This window comes from Halictus rubicundus, chromosome 8 (assembly GCF_050948215.1).
Source record: "Halictus rubicundus isolate RS-2024b chromosome 8, iyHalRubi1_principal, whole genome shotgun sequence".
Taxonomy (NCBI): domain Eukaryota; kingdom Metazoa; phylum Arthropoda; class Insecta; order Hymenoptera; family Halictidae; genus Halictus; species Halictus rubicundus.
Window position 1 is genome coordinate 3,409,185 of NC_135156.1, and position 27,664 is coordinate 3,436,848.

General features: G+C 39.6%; 1 protein-coding gene and 1 long non-coding RNA gene across 2 annotated transcripts; both read left to right on the forward strand.

The window, feature by feature from the left end:
* Positions 1–9,450: 9,450 nt before the first annotated feature.
* Positions 9,451–13,387, forward strand: LOC143356221 (uncharacterized). The gene is made up of 2 exons (XR_013082633.1): positions 9,451–9,752; positions 13,227–13,387. It is a non-coding gene; the product is annotated as an uncharacterized LOC143356221 (long non-coding RNA).
* Positions 13,388–21,496: 8,109 nt separating this feature from the next.
* On the forward strand, positions 21,497–24,565 carry LOC143356360 (uncharacterized). The gene has a single exon (XM_076791975.1). It carries the CDS (start codon positions 21,497–21,499, stop codon positions 24,563–24,565), a length of 3,069 nt encoding a protein of 1,022 aa, XP_076648090.1.
* The last annotated feature ends 3,099 nt before the right edge of the window (positions 24,566–27,664 follow it).

Genomic DNA, 27,664 nt, shown 5'->3' on the forward strand with positions numbered 1-27,664 from the left:
ATAACATAGATGGGTTGCACTCGCTTAGTTTTACGGATAGAAATTTGGAAAAAGTGATTCAAATTTAAATGTAAATTAATAAATACTAAAATGGTAGAACAAAAATGTAAAAGTAGCAAATGAATTGATTTTTCGTTTTACGCACGTTGTGTTTACAAACATCGTCAATTACGTTACGCAGAAAAATATACGTTTCTTGTGTCTGTGACCTTGAATGACTTTGAGTAACTATAGTCACTGAATTCCTGACAAAAGGGTCTATCATCATAGATGTTGACACAAGGGTTGTCCCATTTAGAAAAAATGAAGGTGACATTGAAATCTCCGAAAAAAATAACATAAATACAAATATTTTTATGGCATCGTGTCAGCCCCATTGAATCATTCAACTTTGTCCTTAAGACGTTTGACGTATCTTGAAAAACAACAAAGATATTTGAAGTGCAAGCGTTAGGTGACTCTCCTTATACAACTGAGACATATTTACCAAATGCAGTTTTTAAAGTTTCAATACAGGTCCACATAAAAAAGTTGTAAAAAGTAACGTTTAGCATTTTCTTTACATCTCTGACCAATTGCAATTTAAGAATAAAATTTTTTCCACATGAGTTAGTAAACTAATCTTTCTAACGTCTCGAAAAAATTCAAGTCTATTGGTCCAATCTTAAAAAAGTTATCGTCTATTTAAAAATATCCGAAAATTAATGCGAGTCATTGCAAAATTATCGTTACTTGTTAATAAAATTGCTGCCAACATAGGTTAGCTTACTACAAAGTTGGTATAAATGAACAGTGTTGTTGTTAGTCATAGTTCTTGTATTATTTTCGTAATAAATGTAGAATAACCGTTATCGGGAATAACTGTGTCTGCCTATGTATTATTAATTCAGATCGTGAAGCTACTACTACAAAATCAAGTTTTCATGGAATTCTGTATTTATAAGAACAGATAACATCTTGAAGTAAAAATATTGTAAATATCGTTGATCTGTTTTAAATACCGCCAAACTATTCCATTGTTAATTCGTATTTTCGTTACAACTTTCAAAGAAGTTTTTATTCTTAAAATATAACGGCACCGTTTTGTGGAAAAGACACATTGTATAAGAGGAAAGTCTTCTCGCTTAATTGAGTGATAGAGGATAAATAAAAATAAAAAACAGTATTCTATATGAATCAGAGGGAACAGATTGACAGACATTAATTAGTGATTAGATCGTGAAGTATTATTAGCTGGTTACAGGAAAGAAAACAATTAAAGTAGTACATGTTTATAAATAATTATTTAATATTAATACGTTGTTATAACTATTACTGAATAATTAAATTTCGTTTGTTTTATTTTAAATTCCTGTTTTTGAAAAATGTGATGCAATTGAAAAATTTCATACCATGTTGGGAATTGCTGCTTTAAAGTATATTGTGTCTTGAAATTATAGAAGTTATCGATGTAAAATAATATTTTGTACTGTGTAGTGTAATTAGCATGTGGTGAGACTAAATTTTTGCTGTTTGTAGTCTATGTTCATCTAGAGTATTGGAATTAATACTATCTATTGTATAATATTTCACACATTAAAGTCGAAATCCATTTATTTGTTACAAAGATTCTATTATCAAATTTTGAATATAAAAGTGAAGTTAATATTACACATATGTTACAAATATTATAAGTTCGATTTCTTTCTTAAGATTCTTTTCTGAAGGTTTTGATGTATGTGTTTATTCCCACGCCAACTTAAAACATCTATAATTAACCTTAATACCACCAGCAGGCGGGTCTCGCAGATCCGAGCCGAGCAATAAACGTTGACCATTATCAGTCGGCACACGGACAACACTTGTGGTCATTTCATAAGTTTGTCACTCTTCCCCTCTCCCTCCGATGCTTACGAGACCCTCGATTGATGTCAATCGTAAATTCACACTATTGCCTTCCAAACTAGTTAATCATTTTTAACTGAATATTTCTAGTATTTAAGTACATCCTACTATTTGAATGATTTATTTCTAACTTCCATATTTGCCAGCAGAAATTCTTGTTATAGTAAAGTCTGCTTGTCCATACAGGGTGTTCAGTAAAAATAGAGTAGAGTTTACAAACCCTTCCATTAATACAATAGAAAAATACTTTCAACATAAGTTGATTAGTTTGGAATCAACTATAAATTGCAATATTTAAAATGTTCAAGAAATGCTTCTTTTTGTAAAAAATCAAGATCACTTCGTCTTTCTAAAATGGCACCGTGTATGTTTGATTGAAATAATGCTATGAATAGCATTGTAAATCAAACATATGCTGTGTCATTTAAGAAAGACAGGGCGACTTTTATTTTCTACCACAAGAAGTACTTTTGGTCATTTCAAATATTGCAATTTGTAACTAATTAGAAATTCCAACTTATGTTGGAAGTATTTTTTGGCAGATTATTATAACCGCTTGAAAAATCGTGCGCACCATTTTGTTAAACATTTCGTGTAGAGTAGGATTCAATTAAGGTTAAAAATATGTGATTCGGTTTCACTTTTAAGTTCTTAACAATTAAAATCCGCCAATAACGAAGCGTAAGACAACTTTCTATTTCTGTCTTTCACATAATACGTCACCGGTCGCGTTCTTCTAGACCTGATGTTTAATCATTATTAACTAAAAAAGAAGAAGTTTAAATCGCAATATGTTTAATCTTTATTTTTATGTCTCACATTGACATTAAGAATTATACTTTAAATTGTCTAACACATTCACATGGATGTGTTTCCATTAATTTTTAAAAATACCTTTTTTTAATTAATTTTCTATTAAATCGAATTTCAGACAATCTTCTATAAGATTCGAAACTTTTCGACCAATTTATAATCTCCATATTTATAAAAATATTGTGGATTATATATGTACACGTATTATCAGATACAACCTATATTTATAAAAAAAAATAGTAATTTTAAAGATGCAGAAAAGTGAAATATGTATATGTCTTTTTCCAGTTTTTCTGCACATGCAAGACCAATGAACGTTAATGCTTCGTTAATTTGCTACACTACAGAAATCAATTGAGAGAAATAATTCTCGAGATTTGCAATTATTTTTCATTTACTTATCCATTGATAAATTACGTTTCGTCTCTCGATAATTTTTTAATTTCACACGTAATGCACTGTTTTCCCTACATTTTTATCTTACATTGATAGAATACCAAAGAAACGTTATTGTACATGTCACTGATTGTACTGATTGGCAGTAAATTTGACATTTCTAGCAGCTCACGATTTCCGGAACAGTTTCTTATCGAATGATAAACGACATACTAGACTGTTCGATGTTTCCCAACAGTAATGCGATATTACAAGTACATTTCAATTCTGTTCGTAAAAATCGCAGCATTGTGCAATGATTCCGTGAATCTTTGTTCGTATCCTGTTTTGCAGCTACAATAGTTGTGTCATCATCATCTGACACTGTCAGGAAAGCGAATATGAAACGTACATTTTTATGGATATTTCTTAAGCACTTGTAAATGCAAAATTGTCAGAATTAGTTTAAAGCAAATGATACACACAAATATATAGTATATACGTAATATACATATTACCATTTGAATCTTTTTGATCGGAATATTGACACTATAAGGAGAAAGTGAAAAGCTCTTCAGTTACATATGGTTTATTTAATTACAAGTAAATAAATCACGTATTTCTGAGTTTTCTAAAATTATTTATGTACTTGTTACATATGTTTGTATGTTTCTTACCTACTTATCTCGGTTTTATGTCATTTTATACTAACAAATTAAATTGAAATTGATGATGGTAAAATTTATCAGTGAGTATATAATTTGTTTAGTTATAAACAACTGCGATTTTAGACGGTTGTTTCTGCGTGTATCATAACAGTTATAAGTTGTATGTATTCAAAAAATGATCCGATGCTATTATGTAATTTAATTTAACATTATCATAATATTAACATTATGAATTTAATTTATCATTATTGTCATTTGAATATCCAGCTAATTATGATCTGTACAGATATTGCATCTGGGGTCAGGTAGAGAATGTAGACCAATTATCCACTGTATTTTTTGCTTGAAACGTTCTAGAAACTACTACTTTTTTCGCATTAAAGCGTTGTTGTGATAGGAATTAAAATCAAAACCTGCTCCTATAAACACAGCTGGGATATACAAGTAGATTAATAAGAAGAAATGGAAAGGAGTAAACCAGTTATCCAATGTATTTTTCTATTACACACTCGTGGTGCTCTAGAGCACAGAAAATCAGTACAGACATTGCACCTTACGAGCTTTTCTGTCTCGGCCTCGAGGGGCTCTAAGATTATATTGAATTATTTAATAAGTGACGAAATTTTCTTACGCAAAGATATAGATACAACGCATGGAAGGGAAGAAATGCTGAAAGTCGAAGCTGTCGACACGAATAAGGGCCCGGACTGCCAAAAGTAGAGTCACTACGTTACCGACAATATATGGTTTTACGGGGATCAAGTTTTCGTCCTTAAAAAAGAATATTTTGTCGCTGGTAAAGGCCTCATTCGAAAGAGGAAGGTTCAATCTAATGCGGGCTGGTCATGAGCTGACGAGATTATGCAGATATTTAGAAATATGAGCGTTAGAAGTAGGCCAAAAATTGACGATGCACGTACCGTGGAATTCAAGCATTTTTATGCCATTGGATGAGTTTTCTGGATGATGTCGAGACCAGCCCGCATTAGAAAATATCACCAGCTACAAATTGAGCTATAATTTGTCTTGGTTCTGTTGCAAAATAAAGGCGAAAACTTGTTTCCCGTTTCGGCATGGCTTTCTAGCGTCAGAATTCATGATATCGATAATATAGAGCAAAAAATGTGACAAGTTTAGTTGAGCTGGAGCTCATCAGGTGGCGCCTAAGTAGAAGGACTGTTGAAGTGAGATTGGAGGAAACTGCAAGCGTAGATTGTGGCACAGACGAGGTATAGGAGTAGACCAATCACCATATGGGATTTCGTGTCTCACATGTAAACAACTGGTTTTCTTACGCCCTCTACGCTGACGAACGATAAATGTTGGAACTAGATCCACAAAAATGATCAAATCTGGCCAAATACAAATGATTGACGAGTTGTGTCACCGACGAGATATACAGGGCCCACATAACTCTGAACAGCTCAATATCTCGAAAACTATGCCATCGATTTTAAAGTTCTTAGTCTTAAATTGCATGGAACTGAAGGGCCTTTGTGACTACATAAACGTGAAGTGGCCTCCCTTCCCCTTTAACGGGGGAGGGGAGGTACCTTTGTAATTTTAAATGGACCCCCCTATAAAATGTTACATATTTAGATTCTACCGGAAAAAACAGGTCAATTTTGTCGGAAACATTTTTTTGTCAGATACTTCCATGATGAGATATAACAGTTTGAAGTTTCGAGTTGTAGGTACTTGAAGCGCTCGGAAATAGCGTTATGGAATTATACGCGCTTGAGTCCTTTGCTTATTCATGAAGGAACACAAACAATAATATTTACAATTCTTGAGTTTGACTCACTTATCTATGAAAACGTTTTCAGTTTAGAGCTGTTATTCAAGCAGTAACATTGTGATTATGGCTACTTTTGACATTATCGGCGTGCAGCAGTGATGTTTTTTGAACGTTATGGGATCAAACAATGTCATGCAACATTTCATAATTTAGAAAAGCGGGGATATGTAAAGGACAAAGTTATGTTTGAACCACCGACGACAAAAGAGGATATGAAACAAAGAATACGTGACGCTTGCGCTTCAGTGACTCCCGAAATGTTAAAAAATGTTAGAACAACTTTGATGTTTCGAGTAAATAAATGTTTCCAAGCCCGTGGTGGACATTTTGAACATTCCATTTAAAGTACATTTTATTTCTTTACGAATAAGCAAAGGACTCAAGCGCGTATAATTCCATAACGCTATTTCCGAGCGCTTCAGGTACCTACAACTCGAAACTTCAAACTGTTATATCTCATCATGGAAGTATCTGACAAAAAAATGTTTCCGACAAAATTGACTTGTTTTTTCCTTTAGAATCTAAATATGTAACATTTTATAGGGGGTTCCATTTAAAATTATAAAGGTACCTCCCCTCCCCCGTTAAAAGGGAAGGGAGGCCACTTCACGTTTATGTAGTCAGAAAGGCCCTTCAGTTCTATGCAATTTAAGACTAAGAACTTTAAAATCGATGGCATAGTTTTCGAGATATTGAGCTGTTCAGAGTTATGTGGGCCACCCTGTATATAAAGCAGATAGGAATGAGAGTGCTCACGCCCGGGTTTTCGGCGTTCCCGATATAGTGCTGACATCTGCTCAGCCTTAGCATGGCACAGAACCGGTCAGTCTTTCCTGGAACAGAACCGGTCCACCGACGAGATATATATAAAGACTGCCAGCCTTACGGGAGAATGTGTCGCTCGAAAAATACGGTGTTTTCTACCGCCCTCTAGGATAGATTTTGGCTGGAGTAAGAAACAGAAGGCCAATGACGGTATTTCGTCGGTGCAGAAGGCCACTAAGGAAATTCTCGTCGGTGAGAAGGTGAATCATCACGGACCCATATCGATTATCAAATGTTACATTCTTCGACCAGAGTTGGGCAAAATATTTATCTAAATAAAAATTAAGAATAACGAATAAAAGATAAAAAAATGTTTATTTCCTTATTCAAAGGTTCGAATAAAAAAAGTATCTTTATTCAACGAGTATCGAATTAATAATTTTATTCGACGAGAATTTATCCGACGAATAAAGATAATTTTTTTTATTCGAAGCGGATTTATTCGAACTTCGAATCATTTTTTCATCTTTTATCTGTATTTTCTATTCGAAGGCTTCTAATAAATCTTCGAATTACTTTTACCGAGCGCCGAGATTCAACGACCCAGAGACGACAAACGACATACAATGTAAGCGGATGGAGAATCGCGCACGAATGAAAGTTTAAACTTTTAGATTTTTCAATATATCCTCATAAAATTGTGACGAGCGAATGGAGGGGATTTTCCTGATGAAAATAAGGTCAAATTCGAGTGTAATCGAACAAGTTTTACTGATACGTAATGTTACGATAAAAATTACAATCTCATTAAAGACAGTCCAAATGATGTCGTGTTTGGACTCATTTTGATCGGGATAAGCCCTAAAACTCATTCGTATTAACAATATTGTTCTGATTAAAAACATAAAAGCATAAATTGCTAATAATGCTCGATCCTCCATCCGTTTACATTGTATGCTGTTTGGTAGTCGCTGGGTCTTCGACGTTCGGCCGTCGTCGCCGTTTATTCGTCGAGCTGGCAAAAGTTATCCGAAGATTTATTCGAAGCCTTCGAATATATCTACAATTAAAAATATTAAACACAGTCCAATTTGTACCGCGTTTAGTGTCATTTTAATCAGAAGAATGCCACGAATTAGTTGGCGCAATCCCATAAAAAAATAATGAAAAATAAACAAGTTTTGCAATTGTATTGGTAGTTGTTTCACACCGATACCTCGCGACACTACGAGCTCGGGACTTCAAAGACCAGCGACCGACCAACAGCCTACAATGTAAGCAGATGGCGAATCGAGAATTATTGGCAATTTATGCTTTCATGTTTTTAATCAGAACAATATTGTTGATACGAATTGAAAAATGAGTCCAAACACGACATCATTTGGACTGTCTTTAATGAGATTGTAATTTTTATGGTAACATTACGTATCAGTGAAACTTGTTCGATTACACTCGAATTTGACCTCATTTTCACCGGGAAAATCCCCTCCATTCGCTCGTCACAATTTTATGAGGACTTTTTCATTATTAATTATTTTTCTATCGGACTTTCACCAACATACTCGTGGTATTTTTCTAAGGAAAACGGTACCAAATATGACAAAATTCCGATGATATTTACTTGTGTAATGAACGACGGAAGTTTCGGACGCAAAGAAGGACAGCACATGAAATGAAAGAGACGCGGCGAGTCCTCCCCGCAAACAGATGATGTGGTTACTAATGTATATATATTGACAATTACTCACAGAAAATTAAATTTAACAATACAATTAATGATTATACATAAAGTTTATTGTTTATAAAATATAAAAAATATAAAATGTAAAGAAACAATTCTGTAAGGTATAAAAAATAGCAAACAATACAATTATAATTAAAACTTAAAATGTCTTAGAAACTTTTCAAAACTTTTATCTCTACCTCTATGTTAGTGATACACAAACTGAAAATTTGCATTGCAAGATATAAGAATCTGTGTATCTGTGTGTTTGTACAAATAGCAATAATACTGCCACCAAATAGCTTTATATGGATAAGAGCCGTCGAAAGTTAGTTTCATTACATAACACTTTTATTTTGTTACTACCTCTACTTGAATAATTGCAGTCCAGCATTAGAAGTGGTTGTTAACCACAGGCTAGTTGGTGGTATGCGACCTGCGACTGTATCGTTTCTGTTACATCCTTCTTTGTTTTCCGATGTGTAATGTATATGTATTGTAATTGATAAGTTTCAGATTGTTGATGTTTGTTGCGATCGCGAGAATTATAATATTAAGGAATTTAAAGATATGTAAGGCTGTTTCGGGCATGGCGAGAGACCAATTGATTATTTCCGTCTATGCTATTTGGTGAGTGCCAACGTTCAATGGTATAGCCCAACGTGCGCAAACAACAACAGGTGTTGTTTGTGGCCGTCAAGCCGTACACGTGCTAGTGTCGACACAGGGTCGACTTGAGGCCGTTGTAGACCATTCAGGAGATAGGCTCCTGAGATTAATAAGGTCAAAACGTGTGCGGGAAGAAAAGGTCTTCCCGGGACGCGTAGGCTACCGGCAATAAACCAGCAGCGTTGGCCTTACAAAGCAAATACGAGGGCCCCTCCCTCTTCGGAGGGGACCGGATCCTGGAGAGGGGAGCGACTAAATTTGGCAAATGCACGATTTCGAGCAGTCTGGTCTGAGCGCCTTTTCCCGAGCAGTCCCGTATAGAACAATTACTAAATAAAGAGTTCCTGCGTTTCTCAGGAGTTTTCTTTCGACCCCCCTCTTGTTTTGATCACTTTACAGTGGTATTATCGGTTAAATAAGTAAAAAAATTAATTTTCTGCTTTTTACTACGGATCACAATAAGAACGATTGAATTTTGTCATTACTTGAATATTGTATTTATTCTTTTTTTTTATTCTAGAACTATTACAGAATATATTTTGTTGAATAATCATTATTTTATAAGTATCGCAAGTAGTTCCAAATTAATTAATTACACCTATAAATTATCGATTATAAAATAATGATTACAATGGTGAACAATATGGAAAATAAGAAGGCAATAAGAGTGTAATGAAATTATACAATAAAAGATAATTATTTTCGTTTATTTATTGTCTCTGTCACTGACGTTTTTTCCGTAATTCACGAGCAAATGTTCTATCACAGACGAGGTATAGGAGTAGACCAATCACCCAATGTATTTTTCTGTCTCACGCTCGGGGGGCTCTAGAGCCCCCGTACCATTCCGTGTCACATCCTACCGTATCATCCAGAACTAATATTGTGGAACCGATATTCTGCAATGGCGCTGTTGCTGATATAATTTTAAATCTCATGTCGGAGATTCTATAAATGATGAATGAAACAAAAGAATGTTGTGTCCTTTTAATTTCGTTACGCCTGTTACGCGAGTGCATCGAAGGAGACGTTTCTACGTGGGGAAGCTTATATTCAGGTAAATCATATACATACATATATATTATTTTATATTGCATGCGCTTAGTAAATATCGCATTGACTATTATAGAAAGCTAGTGTTCCGTAATCTGCTTATTTTCTCTCTAATCACTTTGCTATCCTATTTCTCGCATACAATGAAGCGGAATGAACGGAAAACTCACTATAAAAAGTGTGTCTATCCCTTTTGTGGTTTAACAAACCGTACTACAACGAACAATGTTTCTTTTCATTCATTTCCAACGAGAGATAGTGATAGGTGCATAACGTGGCTGATTAACTGTGGCTTAGATGATTGGGTGGAAATGTCTGATAAAAAATTACAAAATCGATATGTGTGCAGTCAACATTTTTCTAATCATTCTTTTTACGCGTCGGGTAGACTGCGCAAAGATGCCGTACCGGAAATTTTTCATTCGTCCGATATGAATAATAATAGTTTTAGCACTGAGTCAGACACTATGTCTATACAGGATGACATGTCATCAATACAAAGTTGTAATGGTTTGGAACAGCAGCTAATGGAAACCCAGGTGCAATTAGAGCAAGAGAAGAAAAAATATAAGGCTCTTCGCTTGCAATTGCGGGCAAAGTGTAAGGCAATAAATCGGTTGCAAGATAAGCTTCCTTCAGGCAATATCGATGATACATGTTTGAAGAACGCAATTTCTAAAAGAATTTCCGGGTACTCATTGACATTTGTCATTCTCATATTGTTTAAACCCAAATCGTGGCGAATTTTTTCGAAAAACGAGCAACAATTATGCATGACAATGCACTACACTTCTCCCGTTTTGTACCATAAAATGCGTGAAATTTTTGGTTTTCATTTGCCAAGTCCATCCACAATTAGTCGATGGTTCGGGAAAATCGACATTTGGCCAGGAATTTGTCCAAATTTATTTAACGCGATAAAATTAAAATCTTCTTACATGGAAATTGCAGATCGTAATTGCACCCTTGTATTTGATGAAATGGCCATCAAAAAGTGTCTCGATTTCCACCCAAAACGGCAGGTCATTGAAGGTTTCGAAGATTTAGGATTTTTGGGTAGAAATGTAGCTGTGGGTACACAGGTTCTTGTATTTATGATACGCGGGCTGTTCACTAATTGGAAACAACCATTGTCTTTCGTTGTATCAAAAACTGGTGTTAAAAAACATGATTTATCAATTATTTTAGATGAAATATTAGATGCATTGCATGAGACAGGTTTGAAAGTCAGAGCAGTTGTTTCCGATCAGGGAAGTAGTTATCAAAGCGTAGCAGATGAACGTGTTTCTGTTGAAAAGCCATTTTTTATAAGAAATGATCAAAAAATTTATTACATTTTTGATTATTTACATTTATTCAAGAGCATTAGGAATAATTTATTAAACTATGATTTTTCTATTAATGACTGTATAGTTTCGTGGCGCGATGTAGTACTTCTCTGGAATTTAGAGAAAGATAAAAGTACGCGAGCAGCTTACAAATTATCCGATAAACATGTTTTCCCAAATTCTTTTGATAAAATGAAGTGTAAGCTTGCTCTTCAAGTTTTTAGCAAAAGAGTGTCAGCTGCTATGTTTACCGCTTCACTCACTGGTAGCATTAATACAAATACTGTACAACACACAGCTAGTTTCTTTGAAACGCTTAATGATTTGTTTGATAATTTAAACAGTCGATCTACCAGTGATCCAAATCCCATGAAGCGTGCTATTTCGTGTTTTAATAACATTGATCAACATTTAATTGCGCATGTTACCAACATGAGCAATTGGTTTGTACTTTCTTCTAACGGTCGTAAAACACCTCCATGTTTTTTGGGATTACGGCAATCTATAAATGCCACCTTGCAGTTGTGGAACGATTTAAAAAAAGAAGGCAGTATGTTCCTTATAACATCACGCTTAAACAGCGATTGCATAGAAAATTTTTTTTCCGTTCTTCGAATGCACGGTGGCACCTATGATCGCAATCCTTCGGTAAAAGCGGTGCGTCTTGCAATTCAAAAAAATATATTATTGAATTTGAATCGTAGTATACATAGTGGTAACTGCATGCCTGATGACGATGCACCGTTAATGCCGGGGGATATGATAGCACAATGTGAATCAGCCACGTTGGAATCAGATGCTTCATTGTCTGCTATCCAAGAGAACACAGATGATGATAGTTTTGATGACAATATTGAAATCGATAATATTGAAGAACTGTCAACATCGGTCTGCTAGCTAGAATCGTGTGCGCTTGAATACTTTGCAGGGTATATCGCTAAAAAATGTATTGAAAAATCGGGATGTCGTAGGTGTTACGATATGTTTTTGGAGAATAATGCAACGTTCACACGAGACGAGCAACTACTGTTATCCTTTAGAGCATATATTGTACACGATAACATTGAGTTTGGGCATCTTTGTGTCCCGAGTGTACATTTTTCGGCCATTTTTAAAATTATAAATAAAACTTTTGACATGGTTTACCCATCTATACGCAGCGAGGCATTCATATTAGATAAACTATTTTCGATAATTTCACGTTCTGTGGAACAGAAATATCCAAACTGGTTTAACCAAGACGAATGCGCTGAACATAAGAAAGACATTGTATATTTTACATTAACAGTCAAAATTCATAAGGATACAGTGTGGCTCGGCAAGAAATTTAGATGTATAAAAAATTCCGCGAAAACATTTTCCAAATTATCGCATTTCAGGCATGTTTAAATTTTTTCATTTTTATCGATAATCCTGTTGGTATTTCAATATACTTTTTAAGTGTGTCTATAATAAATTCATTAAAATCAGTTATCAATCATATTTTCGGAATTTCATGCATAGAGATTTGCGTATACGTCGTGTATATGAAATTCTGGAAACTAGGTTAATAAACATTTTGTAAATGATTTTTTTATAGAAGCAATTAAGAAATATACACAGCTGCATTGTAATATTTGGAATACATTTGTAGTTGCTTTGGCTCAAGGAATATGGTGATTGTAGTAGTTTTGTTTTGTATGTTTTATTATCATGCAAAGACTTTGTATTATATTCTTAACGATTTTTTTGCTTGATTTATTCTTTTTTTCACGATTCGGAGTACACTCAATGTTCTTTTACTTAATAAAATGTGTAAATATATAACTTCGTATATTTTATTGTGGTGTATACGTTTGTATACATATGCTGATGTTGGTAAACATTTAATGTACTCTGGGATGGATAAGACCTTCTTTCACGCCTTCACGTGGCCCATCCTGTTAATTTTATTACTTTGACCACTGCATGTACTACATCACTGCTTTGGGAAGTAATAGAAGAACTAAGATGAAAGAGTGGCATGCTATTACAATTGCATTATACGTATAATGGTATATCTGGTTTTAATAGTAACGTGGCTTGATTTTTAAAGCCCAATAACTAGTAGAATTTATTACATATGTAAAAGTATGTTTTTATCTCTAACTGTAATGTATTCTTTCTAGGAGATCATCTGCGCATATACATATATAATGTACATGTATGTATATGTAGGGAGCATCAAGAAGCACAAATTCACACACATGCGGAGGAATTCATATTAAAAACATTATTATGTATTTTTGCTAGTATTTAAATATATCATTATTAATGTTACTTTTTTGGTAAATATTCCGCGTAATTATGTATATTTATTTACACTTTATTCCTACACTTTGGACTCATTTTTACCAGAAAAATATTTACAATTTATTGTTCATATTTTCATAACATGACAATAAATTATTACAAAAATTAGATTTTTATTAGTAAGCAATGCTTATGAGCTTACATTGTTGTGTCCGGTAGCTGCTTGCCTGACTGACGATGAGCCACTGAAATTCTCAAGACCACGATCGGAAAAGAGTACGAAAAACAACACTGTAACACATTGCCTATTAATAATGAACAACCAGAACCCAACTGTCTTATTATTAAAAATATCGTAATGAAAATATTATGAGCCGATTGGAGATGTATTTCTGATAAAAACGAATCTAAATTCGCTATAAATCGGAGAATAACGAAGACTAAATTAATATTGGAAACTCTTATGGAAAACGATTTCGGTAACGAATCTTGCCTACGCGGTCGCGCCGTCCCACGGCAGGGGGGGCTATCCCCTCCGCCGACTCGGCCCCCACTCTGACGTAACGTCGTCTGAGCTGCCTGCTCGACTATTCGACGCGTTCCACCGATTAGCGCAATCGTTTCCCGGTTCGGCGAAGCGCACATTTTGCTACAACTTTTAAACTAAAAAAAAATATCAATGCGAAATTGGGACTGATTATTTTTAAAAATCGGGTTTAATGGTGTATACAGAAATAAGTTCTATATTTTTTAAGTAATTTTTTTTTGTCCATTTTTAAGATATAGCCGGATAAGATGATGAAAAGTGCTCCCAAACCAAATTTATTTTTAGTCGCACCATGCTCAACAAAAAATTATAAAAAAATTCATCAATATTCTACCTAATATCATACACGACTAAGATTTTTTCATAATTTTTGGGTGCAAAATCGATTTTTAAACAAATTCGAAAGCATAAAATTGACGATTTTATATCGAAGTTTTCAGTTGACCACGTTTATGTTATTATGTTATTTGTGTCTCATCATGATTATTAATATGAATTTTTTTCGGAAAATCGATTTTGCAAACCAAAAATTATGGAAAAAATCTCAGTCGTGTATAATATTAGATAGAATATTCATGAATTTTTTCGTAATTTTTTGTTGAGCATGGTGCGACTAAAAATTAATTTGGTTTGGAGGCACTTTTGACCATCTTATCCGGCTTTATCTTAAAAATCAACAAAAAAAATTATTTCAAAAATATAGAACATATTTCAGTATACGACATCAAACCCGATTTAAAAAAAAAATTTCTAGTCCAAATATCGCATTGATATCTTTTTTAGTTTAAAATTTGTAGCAAAATGTGCGTCTCGCCGAACCGGGAATCGATTGCGGTTCAGGCGCTCGATATTTTGGTAATGTGACGACGATACGTTTGAGTGGGGCTAAGCCGGCGAAGGGGTTTGCCCCACCCCCGCCACGTGGGACGGCGCGGCGCGGCGTCCCATGATTTTGGCATCACGACTGGACGAGTCTGATCGAGCTCGATGAATACAGTTGTGTTCGTACGTGTCGTACTGTTATGCGAGACTACCGGACTTATCTATTCTCTATAGATAAGTCAGACAAATAGATGAGTCAGAACTCACGGGCTTTCTCATCTACTAGACTAAGGCAAAATTACTCACCGGTACAGAGATTTCAGATTAAAGTCCAACCCTGCGAAAACTCCGACCTCCACGTCATTCCCTATCTCTAAGGGCTAGTGTCATCCATCCCCACCAAACTTCCATAGTTGTACTCTTATATAAGGCCCTGCGAAAGGGCGCGGACAGACAGAGAAGAAGTTACAAGTAGCCCGTCAGTCGACTCGTTTGTTACAAAGTTATTCGTCGTGTACAAAATCGCTTTGTATTCTTGCTTGGCGACCTATTCCCAAATAAACCTAAGTTGTGCTGGAAGACTTTGGAGTTTATTCGAGGATTCTCTTCATCTACCCCCTTCCTGCGGCATAACAGAGGACTAATTTTTGGTGGCAGCGGCGGGATAGGCCGCAATTCAGCAAGAAGACCGAGGTCAACAAGGCGACAAGACGAAATCTGGAAGGATATAAGACGATTATGAAAATTCTATTCGGGTAAGTGAATGCCTTTTCACACATATCGTAACCCGAAATCAGAAATTCACACCGAAAGTGATAGCAGCGAGTCATTACATTGTTTTATTTATAAAACTCTCGAGAAAATGAGTCGACCCACGAGCCCTGTTAGAAGCAGCCTTGAACAACAAATGGCTGAACTACTGAGAAAATGTCTTAAATTAATGACTCTCTGCGAAGAGCAACGGAAAGAAATCGACGAACTACGACATGGGGAAACTTCAGTACCACTAGAACCTGTAAAGTGACAGCTCCTTTCGGTCAACGGACGAACAACGCGTTTTGCTCAGGAGAACGAAAGAATCAAGACAGGTTTGTACAGTCAACAAACCCACGGGATCTGACCGAGGAATTACAAATCGAGGAAACCTTACAATCGCTCTCCGAATGGGACAAAGCAGGTCAAGTCGAGTATTCCTCCTAGACACAGGAGCGAGAATTTTAATAAAAGCAGTAGCAGCAGTTGTTTTACCTACACGAGCGCGAATCAATCGTTTTTATGGAATTGATGATAGAGAAGTCGTCTCAACCAGAGAAGCTAAACTTACAGTAGGAAATCGTGAACATTGTAACCGTTCATTCCTTACTCGACTGCGTTAATTCGATTTTATCCCTGTCTCGGCGACTCAAGAGTTATCTATACTATGTCACGAGGGCCGGTTACTACCCCGAATTCCCTATGCGTGTCAATTCGCGAAGGAGATGGATTCGTGCCTCCAGGCACTGGAAAGCGGCGAGGTTTGGACGAGACAAATAAAGCTTGTAGACAAATTTCTGGTAAAAGGGCAGTATATTCTTAGAAGAACTATTTATAATCTTCGAAGAGCTATTTCCCCGATATGCTCGGAAACGAGATATTTGTTTACAGGACGGCCCGTGATCTTTCCCGACGTACAGGGCACTAAATTCCGTTATGATGACGCGCAGAATACCGCGTATCGGTAATCCGCACCGAGTTCTCGTAACACGTAAACACGCAGTGTATACCGTGTTACGACGCACGCAGTTCGCTCGCTTTGTCTCTACACCTGGCTTTTCAATAAACGATTTTAATGATTTGAATGCGGATCGCGCCTCGCGATATGCGAATTTGTGACCTGTCTAACCAACCGTGCACCCGGCCGCAAATACGTACGAGTAGTCCGGTTGGAGACACACACTAAAAACCCCTGGCACGCCACGCGACCAAGAAGTTTACTCTTCAGCACGATACGTGGCCTCCGAGCAATCTCCGTGTAGGTAGCGGCAGAATGACATGGATTGTGCACAGTCCGCTCGCTCTAATCCGACCCGTGTGCCCGACGTAGTGACGGTGGAACGACTCGTTTCGACCTCGTAACCGATCGAAGGCGAACCTGTCAGACCACCCAAGTATCTGGCCGAATTCTCGTACAAATGGCCCAAGTGGAAACACACACTAAAAACCCCTGGCACTCCACGCGACCAAGAAGTTTACTCTTCAGCACGATACGTGGCCTCCGAGCAATCTCCGTAAAGGTAGCGGCAGAATATCAGCGATCGTGCAGGGTTCGGTCGTATCGATTCGACCCGAAGAGAAATTGTGCGTTCGTTCGAACAATCCGTATGCGTAATACGCACTGCATGATTGTGGACTTGTCAGACCATCCATGCACTCGTCCGAATACTCGTATGAGTGGTATGGATAGAGACGCACACCAAGCCGTCGGTCACGCCACGCTACCAAGGACTATGCTCTTCAGTACGATGCGTGGCCTCCGAACGTATTCCTTGTTGATAGCGGCAGAATGATCACGACCGTGCAAATCCTACCGGAGCAGTTATGGGCATTTCGAACGAGAACCACGAAATTTACTATGACGAAGTGTCCACTCGGTACCACGATTACGACAAACGATTTACAAATTCTAAATAATTCGTGACAACTCTGCGATCGCGTCCACAGAACACAAACTGCGTCTTAATCGTCGGCAATGCCACGGCGCAGTTTGCACCTGTGACTCCTCGGTTTGAGGCGCTTACGCGTCGAGGATAGAACAGTCGGTTTGTCTGTTCTATCGGGTCGGTTTGAAACCCCCCAATCGCGTACAGTGTTTCGCCGACGGGACACTTCGCGAGCGCGTGCGGCTGGAACCGCTTCCAGATGTAGAGTGATCTATCTGCGGCACGCATCGACCTCCTTCGATCGGTATCGAGTGGGGATCGATGCGTGCGCATTGCGACAAGTGTCGCGATATCTCGCGATCCTTTTCTCCGTCAGGACTCGCGGGTTACGTCACCAAGTGTTATGGTGGGGTTGACATCAACGTTCGATATTCGCGATGTATCAATATGTAACCTGTACGGTTACAACATATTTTAGCAATAGTACCTGACTCCTTTCCGACAGAAGAAGATGGATTGCTAGGGATGCCCTTTTTAGAACGGGAAGAAGCAAAAATTGATACCAAAAAAAGGATAATAGAATTAACGGGTACTATGCTCAGGGTTTTACATTTACAAATACCAGAGGAAAGAATCAAAACACTAGATTCCAACACAAGGGTTGAGCATTTAACCGACCCAAAGGCTATTGATTTAGTGAGACGAGTCTCAAGAGAATTTGCAGATATATTTTTTCTCCCAGGCGACGCGCTGCCCATTACTAATTTAATCGAACATGCTATGCTCTAAGGGCTAGTGTCATCCATCCCCACCAAACTTCCATACCTGTACCCTTATATAAGGCCTTGCGAAAGGGCGCGGACAGACAGAGAAGAAGTTACAAGTAACCCGTCAGTCGACTCGTGTGTTATTAAGTTATTTGTCGTGTACAAGATCGCTTTGTATCTTGCTTGGCGACCTATTCCAAAATAAACCTAAGTTGTGCTGAAAGACTTTGGAGTTTATTCGAGGATTCTCTTCATATACCCCCTTCCTGCGGCATAACAGTACGTTAAATAAACGCTACCCTGGTTTTCAACATATTTCTGTTCCCACAGATCGATTCTTGGAACAATTATCTATAAAAAAAGTGTAAGGAAATAATGCTTGTTTATGAAATATTTTTAAATTACAAATTAAGGTATCTCATATGAAATATGAAGTAGAAATTGATTTTCCTAAAATTATGCTTTAACACTTTCTTACGAAAAATATTTCTACGAATTTTTTGTCCTTGATGTTAGTTTTACTTTCAATATTTTAAACCTTAAAAAGAAACAATAATAAAAGAATATCTGTTTAATTCGAATACGTTCGTCGGAGAATGTAACATTTCATAATCGATATGGTTCCGTGATGATTCACCTTCTCACCGACGAGAATTTCCTTAGTGGTGTTCTGCACCGACGAGATACCGTCGTTGGCCTTCTGTTTCTTACTCCAGCCAAAATCTATCCTAGAGGGCGGTAGAAAACACCGTATTTTTCGAGCGACACATTCTCCCGTAAGGCTGGCAGTCTTTATATATATCTCGTCGGTGGCCCGGTTCTGTTCCAGGAAAGACGACACGGTTCTGTTCCAGGAAAGACGACACGGTTCTGTGCCATGCTAAAGCGGCGATGTCACGAAAATGGGAATGCCGAAACCCCGGGCGTGAATACTCTCCTATCCTCTCTGACACGGCGTCATTTCCCAGCTCATTGTGACGGCAATTTTCAGGCCTCTATCTTCTTCTCGTCTTCTCCCTCCGTCTTCTTGTCACTTCAGGAAGAACAATGACGGCCATCGTGTTACTGTATACAATGATTTCAACGAATTCTTACAAGTGCTGAAACCATGTGTAGACAGTTGACACGATTTTCGTCTTAAAGAAAACGTCCGATCGGATCTGCTACGTCTTGACACATAAATATGATTGGAATTATATCATAATTGGTATCATTTCAATTAGAAAAAAGCCACGAATATGTTGGTGAAATTCCCATGAAAAAATAATGAAAAATAAAGAAGTTTTCCCGTGGATTAGTAGTGGTCACCTGCTCTCACACCGATAAACCCGAACCGAGTTAGGTTAACACTCCTCCATGACCGAGGCCACTGGAGCTTCACTGTCCTTTCCTACGTTCGGCGCGGATCAAAGAATAGTGTCTCCTGGATGATACACGATACTGGCAAGACCCGTGCTGTTGACATATTTCTAGAATTCACTGTATTTAGCATCTTCTACATTATAGGGAGTACTTCTAATAGTAGGGATATCTTCTATCTACAGGGAGTTTTACATTTTTCAATATTGTTGCGGATGGATAGAGGGGTCTGTTTGTAACGCGAGGGTGGCGATTATTATACGATCATTGTAACTGCGATTCAATACAAAGAAATGGAAAGACCAGTAAAGACGGTATGACTGATTCGGGAGAGGTTGCATTATTCGGAAATAAAGAGGCTTGTCAACCCTCAGCGGTATAGCCTAGCGTGCACAAACAACCGAAGGGATGTTTGGGGCCGTTAAACCGACCGCGTGCTAAGGTCGACAAAGGGTCGACCCGATGCCGCTAGACCCCGCAGGACTAGGTGCCTGAGTTTATGATGGTCAAAGCGTGCACGGGAAGACAATGGTCTATCCCGGGGCCGCCAGGTTACAGGCAAAACCGGCAGGGTTGGCTCCGCAATCAAAAACACATGGGCACCCTTTTGAATCCGTCATACCGTCGTGGGGTGCGCGTGGGGTGTCGCGATTTCGGGAAAGAATGCGGTCAAGAGTGGGGCCGCTTAACGAGGCCATGTGCGCAGATTCGTTCCTGGAGTCAGTCGTGAGTACGCTCTTGGAGAAAGCGAAAGCACCGACCCAGTTTCACATCAAGTGCGATACATTTTGGTGCCGAAACCCGGGACATTACGCCGGTATACAGTTGAAGATTAAGGGGTTGGTAGATTTGTAGCAAAGGCATTGTGGTGGTATAAGTCGTTAAAGCGGGATCATGCCGCCGAAGAAAAGAAGAGTCGTCACCACCGCGCGAGCCGAGGATGGCGTTACAAGAGCGAAGAGATCCTGTGTTGTGAATCGGGACGCAGAGGCAGTCGAAGATTCCCAACTGGTCGTCCCTGCTTTAGCGGATGGTCAACCCCCGGACCAAGTGCGAGGAGGCACGCCACCGCGACGTCCGACGGCGGTTGCAGAAGGGAGCGGTCAGGATAACCACGGCAACAGCGTGTCACGAACATCGGCAGCGGCGCAGCCCAACGCAGAGAGCATCACGCGAGAAGAGGACCTTGGAGCATCCTTGCCAACATGTGAGCCAAACTTGCTAAATAGCCCGTCTATCTTCGCGAGCTCTCGATGCGATGCGAATGCGACCGACCGATTAACGGATGCGATCATGAATACATTACGCGCGGTGAGGGAAGCGTCGTTTGGTGAAGGAAATTCGCGCTTGCTGCATCGACTGACTTCTGCGAAAAGGCTACCCAAATTTTCCGGCGATCCGATTGAGTGGTCGAATTTTAAAGAAGCGTATCTGCTGTCGGCGGAACTTGGCGGGTACTCGGGTCGTGTGGAAGAAATAGTAGAACAAGTCAATTCCACGGAAAACGTGACCCTACAATCATACGATAATGCACAACCGAGAATGCTCCTTGGGCAAGATCAGTGGCAACTAATATCGACTCGCGAATTTCGCGAAGTGTCGCGATATATGCTTGGAATTTCTCGTTCGCTGCTGGGATGGACGATACATGGTTCCGCGCCGACAGGACAAAGGGTAGACGCATTCTCGGGAGTGGAAACGACACAATCAAGCTCCTCGCGAAAAGGACGAGATCAAGATGACGAGGAACGGCTCGATGAACTCGTAAAGCAGTATTTTGAATTGGACAATTTGGAGTGAATGAGTTAAAGAAAACCAGAAGTGAACATGAACACGCCGAAACCATTTTGAAAAATACCACTCGGAGAATAAATGGCTCATGGGAGGTAGGCTTGCTATGGAAAAAAAGACAGGTGCCCAACGCAGATAGCCTCACTACTGCGCGAAAAAGACTTTTCTCTTTAGAAAAGAAGCTGGACCGGGATCCGGAGTACTCGTCCCTTTATTACCAAGAAATGAATCGTTTCATAGAGAAGGGATACGCAAAGAGGGTTTACGAAATCCTAAATAACGAACGCGTCTGGTACCTGCCACACTTCGGAGTGCGGAATGTAAACAAGCCGGGCAAAATTAGGCTCGTGTTCGATGCTGCGGCTAAATCGGAGGGATTAAGTTTAAACGATCAGCTTGAAACGGGACCTGATCTATTGCAATCGTTACCTGGCGTGTTGATCCGTTTTAGACAGGAATCAGTCGCTGTAAAGGCAGACATAAAGGATATGTTCCTGCGCGTTAAAGTTCGCCAAGAAGACCGCGGAGCGCAAAGGTTTTTGTGGCGAGGGAATGCAAGAGATGTAGAACCCCACGTGTATGAGATGACCTCTCTGATTTTCGGCGCCAAGTCATCGCCGTGTAGCGCTATGTATATAAAAGATGAGAACGCAAAGAGCTTCGCTAATCAATATCCGGGCGCGGCGAAGAGTATAATAAAAAATAGCTACATGGACGACTTCTTGGCAAGCCGGGCGACGGTGCAAGAGGCTGCTTGTCTTGTTCGCGACGTGGAGAAAATTAACGTGAATGCAAATTTCGAGATGCACGGATGGGTATCTAACGAAGAACGCGCGTTGAGCGGGGCAAGTAATCGGGAGTTATCCAGGAACGGCGAGAATCCGCTTTGCACTCATAAAGGAGAACGGGTATTGGGCCTTTTTTGGGACACGCGATCCGACACGCTAGGTTTCAATATGGAAATCGCTAAAATACCGAAAGATCTGTTAAACGGCAAAAAGATACCGTCAAAACGCGAGTACCTGCGAGTTGTGATGTCCGTGTTTGATCCGCTTGGATTCCTCTCTCGGTTAATGCTTATGTCGAAAATATTAATGCAAGAAATATGGCGCAGCGGCATTGGTTGGGACGACCAAATTCGTGTAGAGGAACAAAAGGGTTGGCTTTCTTGGGTGAAACGTCTACGAGACGCGAGAGAAATACGCTTACCACGGTGTCTATCCCCAAACGGAACGCATTACACGAAGGCGGACTTACACGTGTTTTGTGATGCAAGCTTGAAGGCCTATGCGGCAGCCGCGTACTTGCGTTTCGAAGTCGAGAACGCGCCAGCGCGTGTTGCATTTATTATGGCAAAGACGAGGGTAGCGCCGTTGAAACCAATGTCGATTCCCCGATTGGAATTGCAAGCCGCCTTGCTAGCGTCGCGTTTGGCAAGAACGGTACAAAAAGAGCTTGAAATTGAGATCAGTCGGCGTGTATTTTGGAGCGATTCTATTACAGTAATTCGATGGATAAAATCGGAACCGCGCACGCGTCAAGTTTTCGTGGCAAATCGCTTGGGCGAAATCGGCGAACTTACCGAAAGTTCGGAATGGCGGTGGGTGCCTTCGAAATTAAATCCGGCGGATGACGCGACACGGTGGTCGGACGAACTTCTATGGGCAAATCAACGATGGTTTGCCGGCCCGGACTTCCTGCGCCAGGAAGAAAGCGCGTGGCCTGTGGAGAAACGCCTAAACGAGGAAGAAAAACAGAAGATCGATACGCTGGAAGTACGGAAAGAATTCGCCTTCGTGACGGAAGCGGTGACAAATTTCCTACCGCAGACGGGCAAATATTTAGGATGGCCGGGACTACTCGCGGTGGCCAGACGCGTTCAGAGATACGTCGATCGTTGGCGAGGACAACCGCGTTCGGAGATGACCCACGAGACCGTGAATTTTGCGGAACGATATTGGTTTCGCGAGATACAGGCAACTATTTTTGGGCAGGAGCTAGAAGCGTTACGAAACGAGAGAAAAATACACAAGGGCAGCAGGATTGCAAAGCTACAACCCTTCGTTGACGAGCATGGTATTATGCGAGCCAATGGACGTGTAATCAATGTAGAGGGCTTCGTGTTTAATAATAACCCCATTATACTCGACGGAAAACATCCAGCGACACGGTTGCTCGTGGCGGAATATCATCGCCGTTTTTACCATGCCAACCACGACTCAGTCATCAATGAGCTACGCCAGGAGTTTTATATCGTAGGGCTCAGAAGCACATTTCGGTCGCTGATAAGCAAATGCTCAATATGTAAGAGGCGTCGCGGGAAACCGCGAAATCCGATAATGTCTGCCTTACCAGCGGGTCGTGTGGCATATAGACAAAGACCGTTCAGTCATTGCGGGGTCGATTATTTTGGCCCAATGCTGGTCAAGATTGGTAGACGTCGCGAAAAGCGATGGGGAGTACTTTTCACGTGTCTGACAACTAGAGCAGTGCATCTGGAATTGGCGCATAGTTTAAGCGCTAGCTCGGCCATTATGGCCCTTACACGATTAGCAGCACGCAGAGGCTTTCCTTTGATCATTTACAGTGACAACGGCACAAACTTCAGAGGTGCAAGTAAAGAACTTCGCGACGCGATCGCCACGATGAAAACCGATGAGTTCCGAAATCATGCGTTACAGAAGAAGATACAATGGTTTTTTAATCCGCCAGATGCACCTCACATGGGCGGAGCCTGGGAAAGGCTCATTAAGTCTGTTAAAATCGCTCTTAACGCAATTCTACGCGATCAAGCGCCCAGTGAGGAAGTTCTTAATACCTTGATGCTAGAGATAGAACATTCAATAAACTCTCGGCCGTTAACTCATGTATCCGTCGACCCTCAAGACAAGGAGGCGTTGACCCCAAATCATTTCTTGATAGGAACATCGTCGGGTGAAATTAGGTTGGGCAGGTATGATGCCCAAACCGAATGTCCCAGAAGGCAGTGGAAAATTGCCCAATTCTTCGCTGATGCGTTCTGGCGACGTTGGCTGCGGGAGTATTTGCCCGGTCTGATTCCACGCTCAAAATGGTGCCACTCGGAAGAATCGTTAAAAAATGGCGACATAGTCCTCATTGCAGAGCGCCAAGCACCCCGAAATTCATGGAAAATAGGGAAGATAGTGGAAGTATATCCCGGCTCGGATGAGGTGGTTAGAGTAGCCAAAGTGAGAACTGTGCAGGGCGAATTCGTGAGACCAACGCGAAAATTAATTAAAATAGCGGGATGCGACGGGAAGCTCGATTCGTGAAACCACGACGAGTTGGTTATCACCTAGTGTATAGAAAATATGTTGCGTTAAAGTGGCATTAAAATAATCCTTAATTAATCTGAGTGAAGGAAGAGACAGTTAATACTAAGCGTTATCAATGTGTATTCTATGTGTTCTCGTTGACAGTGCGTGTGTTAAGTGGATGCGACAAAAAAAAAAAAAAAAAAATGTATGCGATTATCATTCAAATAATGTAATGTTAACCCTTAGCACTCGAATGAGACTGTATGATACCGCTAAAATTGCTGTAGCATTATCCAAAACATATTTACATTATTAGATTTGTTTGTATTTAATAAATTACTAAACATTTCGGTATTGTGCAAGTAAGTTGCACCATTTTCGTATGTATAACATGAGAAAATATATAGAAGGGCAATATTGTAGGTCGAAAGAAATGTTTCATTTTGGAGTTAAAATAATTTCGAGTGCAAAGGGTTAATAAACCGATGTTAAAAGGAAAGTTAAATTAAATAATTGAAATTGTTTAATTTAAGGGGGAAAGATGTTGCGGATGGATAGAGGGGTCTGTTTGTAACGCGAGGGTGGCGATTATTATACGATCATTGTAACTGCGATTCAATACAAAGAAATGGAAAGACCAGTAAAGACGGTATGACTGATTCGGGAGAGGTTGCATTGTTCGGAAATAAAGAGGCTTGTCAACCCTCAGCGGTATAGCCTAGCGTGCACAAACAACCGAAGGGATGTTTGGGGCCGTTAAACCGACCGCGTGCTAAGGTCGACAAAGGGTCGACCCGATGCCGCTAGACCCCGCAGGACTAGGTGCCTGAGTTTATGATGGTCAAAGCGTGCACGGGAAGACAATGGTCTATCCCGGGGCCGCCAGGTTACAGGCAAAACCGGCAGGGTTGGCTCCGCAATCAAAAACACATGGGCACCCTTTTGAATCCGTCATACCGTCGTGGGGTGCGCGTGGGGTGTCGCGATTTCGGGAAAGAATGCGGTCAAGAGTGGGGCCGCTTAACGAGGCCATGTGCGCAGATTCGTTCCTGGAGTCAGTCGTGAGTACGCTCTTGGAGAAAGCGAAAGCACCGACCCAGTTTCACATCAAGTGCGATACAAATATTTACCTCCTTGTGCAGGCAGACAATCACGAACAGATTGAAACCGTTAAGAGGGTCGGCTTAATAACTTTGTGTACTACACACAAATAGAAACACCCATATACGAAACCCATATATGAAACTTGCAAGGGTTAAAACCTTTCGAAACTGACGCTTCAATATCGCAATGAGCAGTTTAGAAGTAGTCAACTGTGTTTCCTAAAAACCCAGTCTACGTCTGTTCAGACTCCAAAATGTGTATTTCTACCTCATCGTGGAGTAATTTGTAGTATTCAAATCTTAGTTGTCACAAAGCCATCTTCGGCAGCCATGTCGCTGAGAGATTTTCTTAATATCGAGACATTTAGTGTTCGTATCTAAAAAATAGTTCTGAACAGACATTGTAAGGACATGTACAAGTACGGTGATGTGCATTTTTAATTGATTACTTACTTATTTAATACGTAATAACGCTAGAAAAAAAGAAAACACCATTTTGCGGTTCCGCTTACTAGCGCCACGGTCTCTTCTCGGCAAACACTGTACCAGAGAGGAAATGAGAGTGCTCACGCTCGGGGTTTTAGTGCCCCCACTTCTCTGCATTATCTTTTTAGCCTGGACCAGAACCTGCATCATCTTTTTAGCCTGTATTAGAACCTGCATCATCTTTTAGGCTGGAACAGAGCCAACATAGAAAAGCCTCTTTTAACACAGAAGTAGCTAATGATGCAGGTAAGATGATGCAGGTTCTGGTCCAGGCTAAAAAAAGATGCAGGTTCTGATCCAGGCTAAAAATTAGACTAGAGGGCAGCACTATTCCGGGGATACTAAAATCCCGGGCTTGAGCACTCTCATTTCCTTTCTGACTGTACGTTATAGGGCTGTGCGAGTACACGAAAATGCGAGCCGAACTTAGCTCGGCTCGATTGTGCGAGTCGAGTCGAGTACCCGCACAATGAGAGCGGCTCGCACCGATGCGAGCTATCCGCACCGATGCGAGCTATCCGCACCGATGCTAGCTATCCGCACCGATCAGCACATCGATATTATCAAGCAGTTTAGTATATTGAGAATGCTAAATGTTTGCGATGTTTTATTATATATTTTGATACTGAAATGGATATAATGAGTAATGAGTAATGTTGATTCAGAATTTGTATAACCCTTATTGAAAATAATTATGCAATAACAACTATTTCCTAGATTTATGTAAATAACTAGATGTGATCTGTAAAGAACGGGATTTTATACAGGGTGAGTCACGAAACGTTAGCACCTCAAATATCTTTGTTGTTTCTAAAGATACGTAAAATATGGTAAGGACAAAGTTGAATGGTACAATGGAGCTGACACGATTCAAAAAAAATTTTGGTTTTATGTCATTTTTTTGGAGATATCAAGGTCACCTTGACTTTTTAAAATGGAACCACCCTTTTTTAAACACCTACAATGATAGTCCCTTTCATTAGGAATTCAGTGACTATAATTAGTCCAAGGTCATTCAAGGTCAAGGACAGAAAAAACGTATGCAACTAAAATATGGAAGCAGAATACCTGTATTTTATAAATGTTCGAAATGATGGCCGTCTGCGTCGATACTTTTTGAAGCAATTTTGAAGCAATCCCCATTGACAAAAGTTATTTCTATTTTGAAAATCATTCCCGTGCAATTCTTGATGGAGCGATATGTGGAACGGATGAAATTTATGTCGGGCCAGAATTCGTATTACGCTACTTTGACTTATGCCTGCTTCCCGGGCAATTTTTCTCGTACTCACGTGAGGATTGACAGCTATAGCTGCTAAAATATTAATTTCATTGTCTTCATTAGTCGTGGGATTCTTCCGTTTGTACTGTCTTGCATGTCCACTTCCATTACTTCGAAACAACCTGTACGTATTAGTGAAAGTATGTATAGAAGGAGTGTTTCGCTCGGGGTACCTTTCTTCATAAAGTAGTCGGGCCTGCACTGCATTTTTTCTACATTCACAGTAAATCGTGATCATATTAC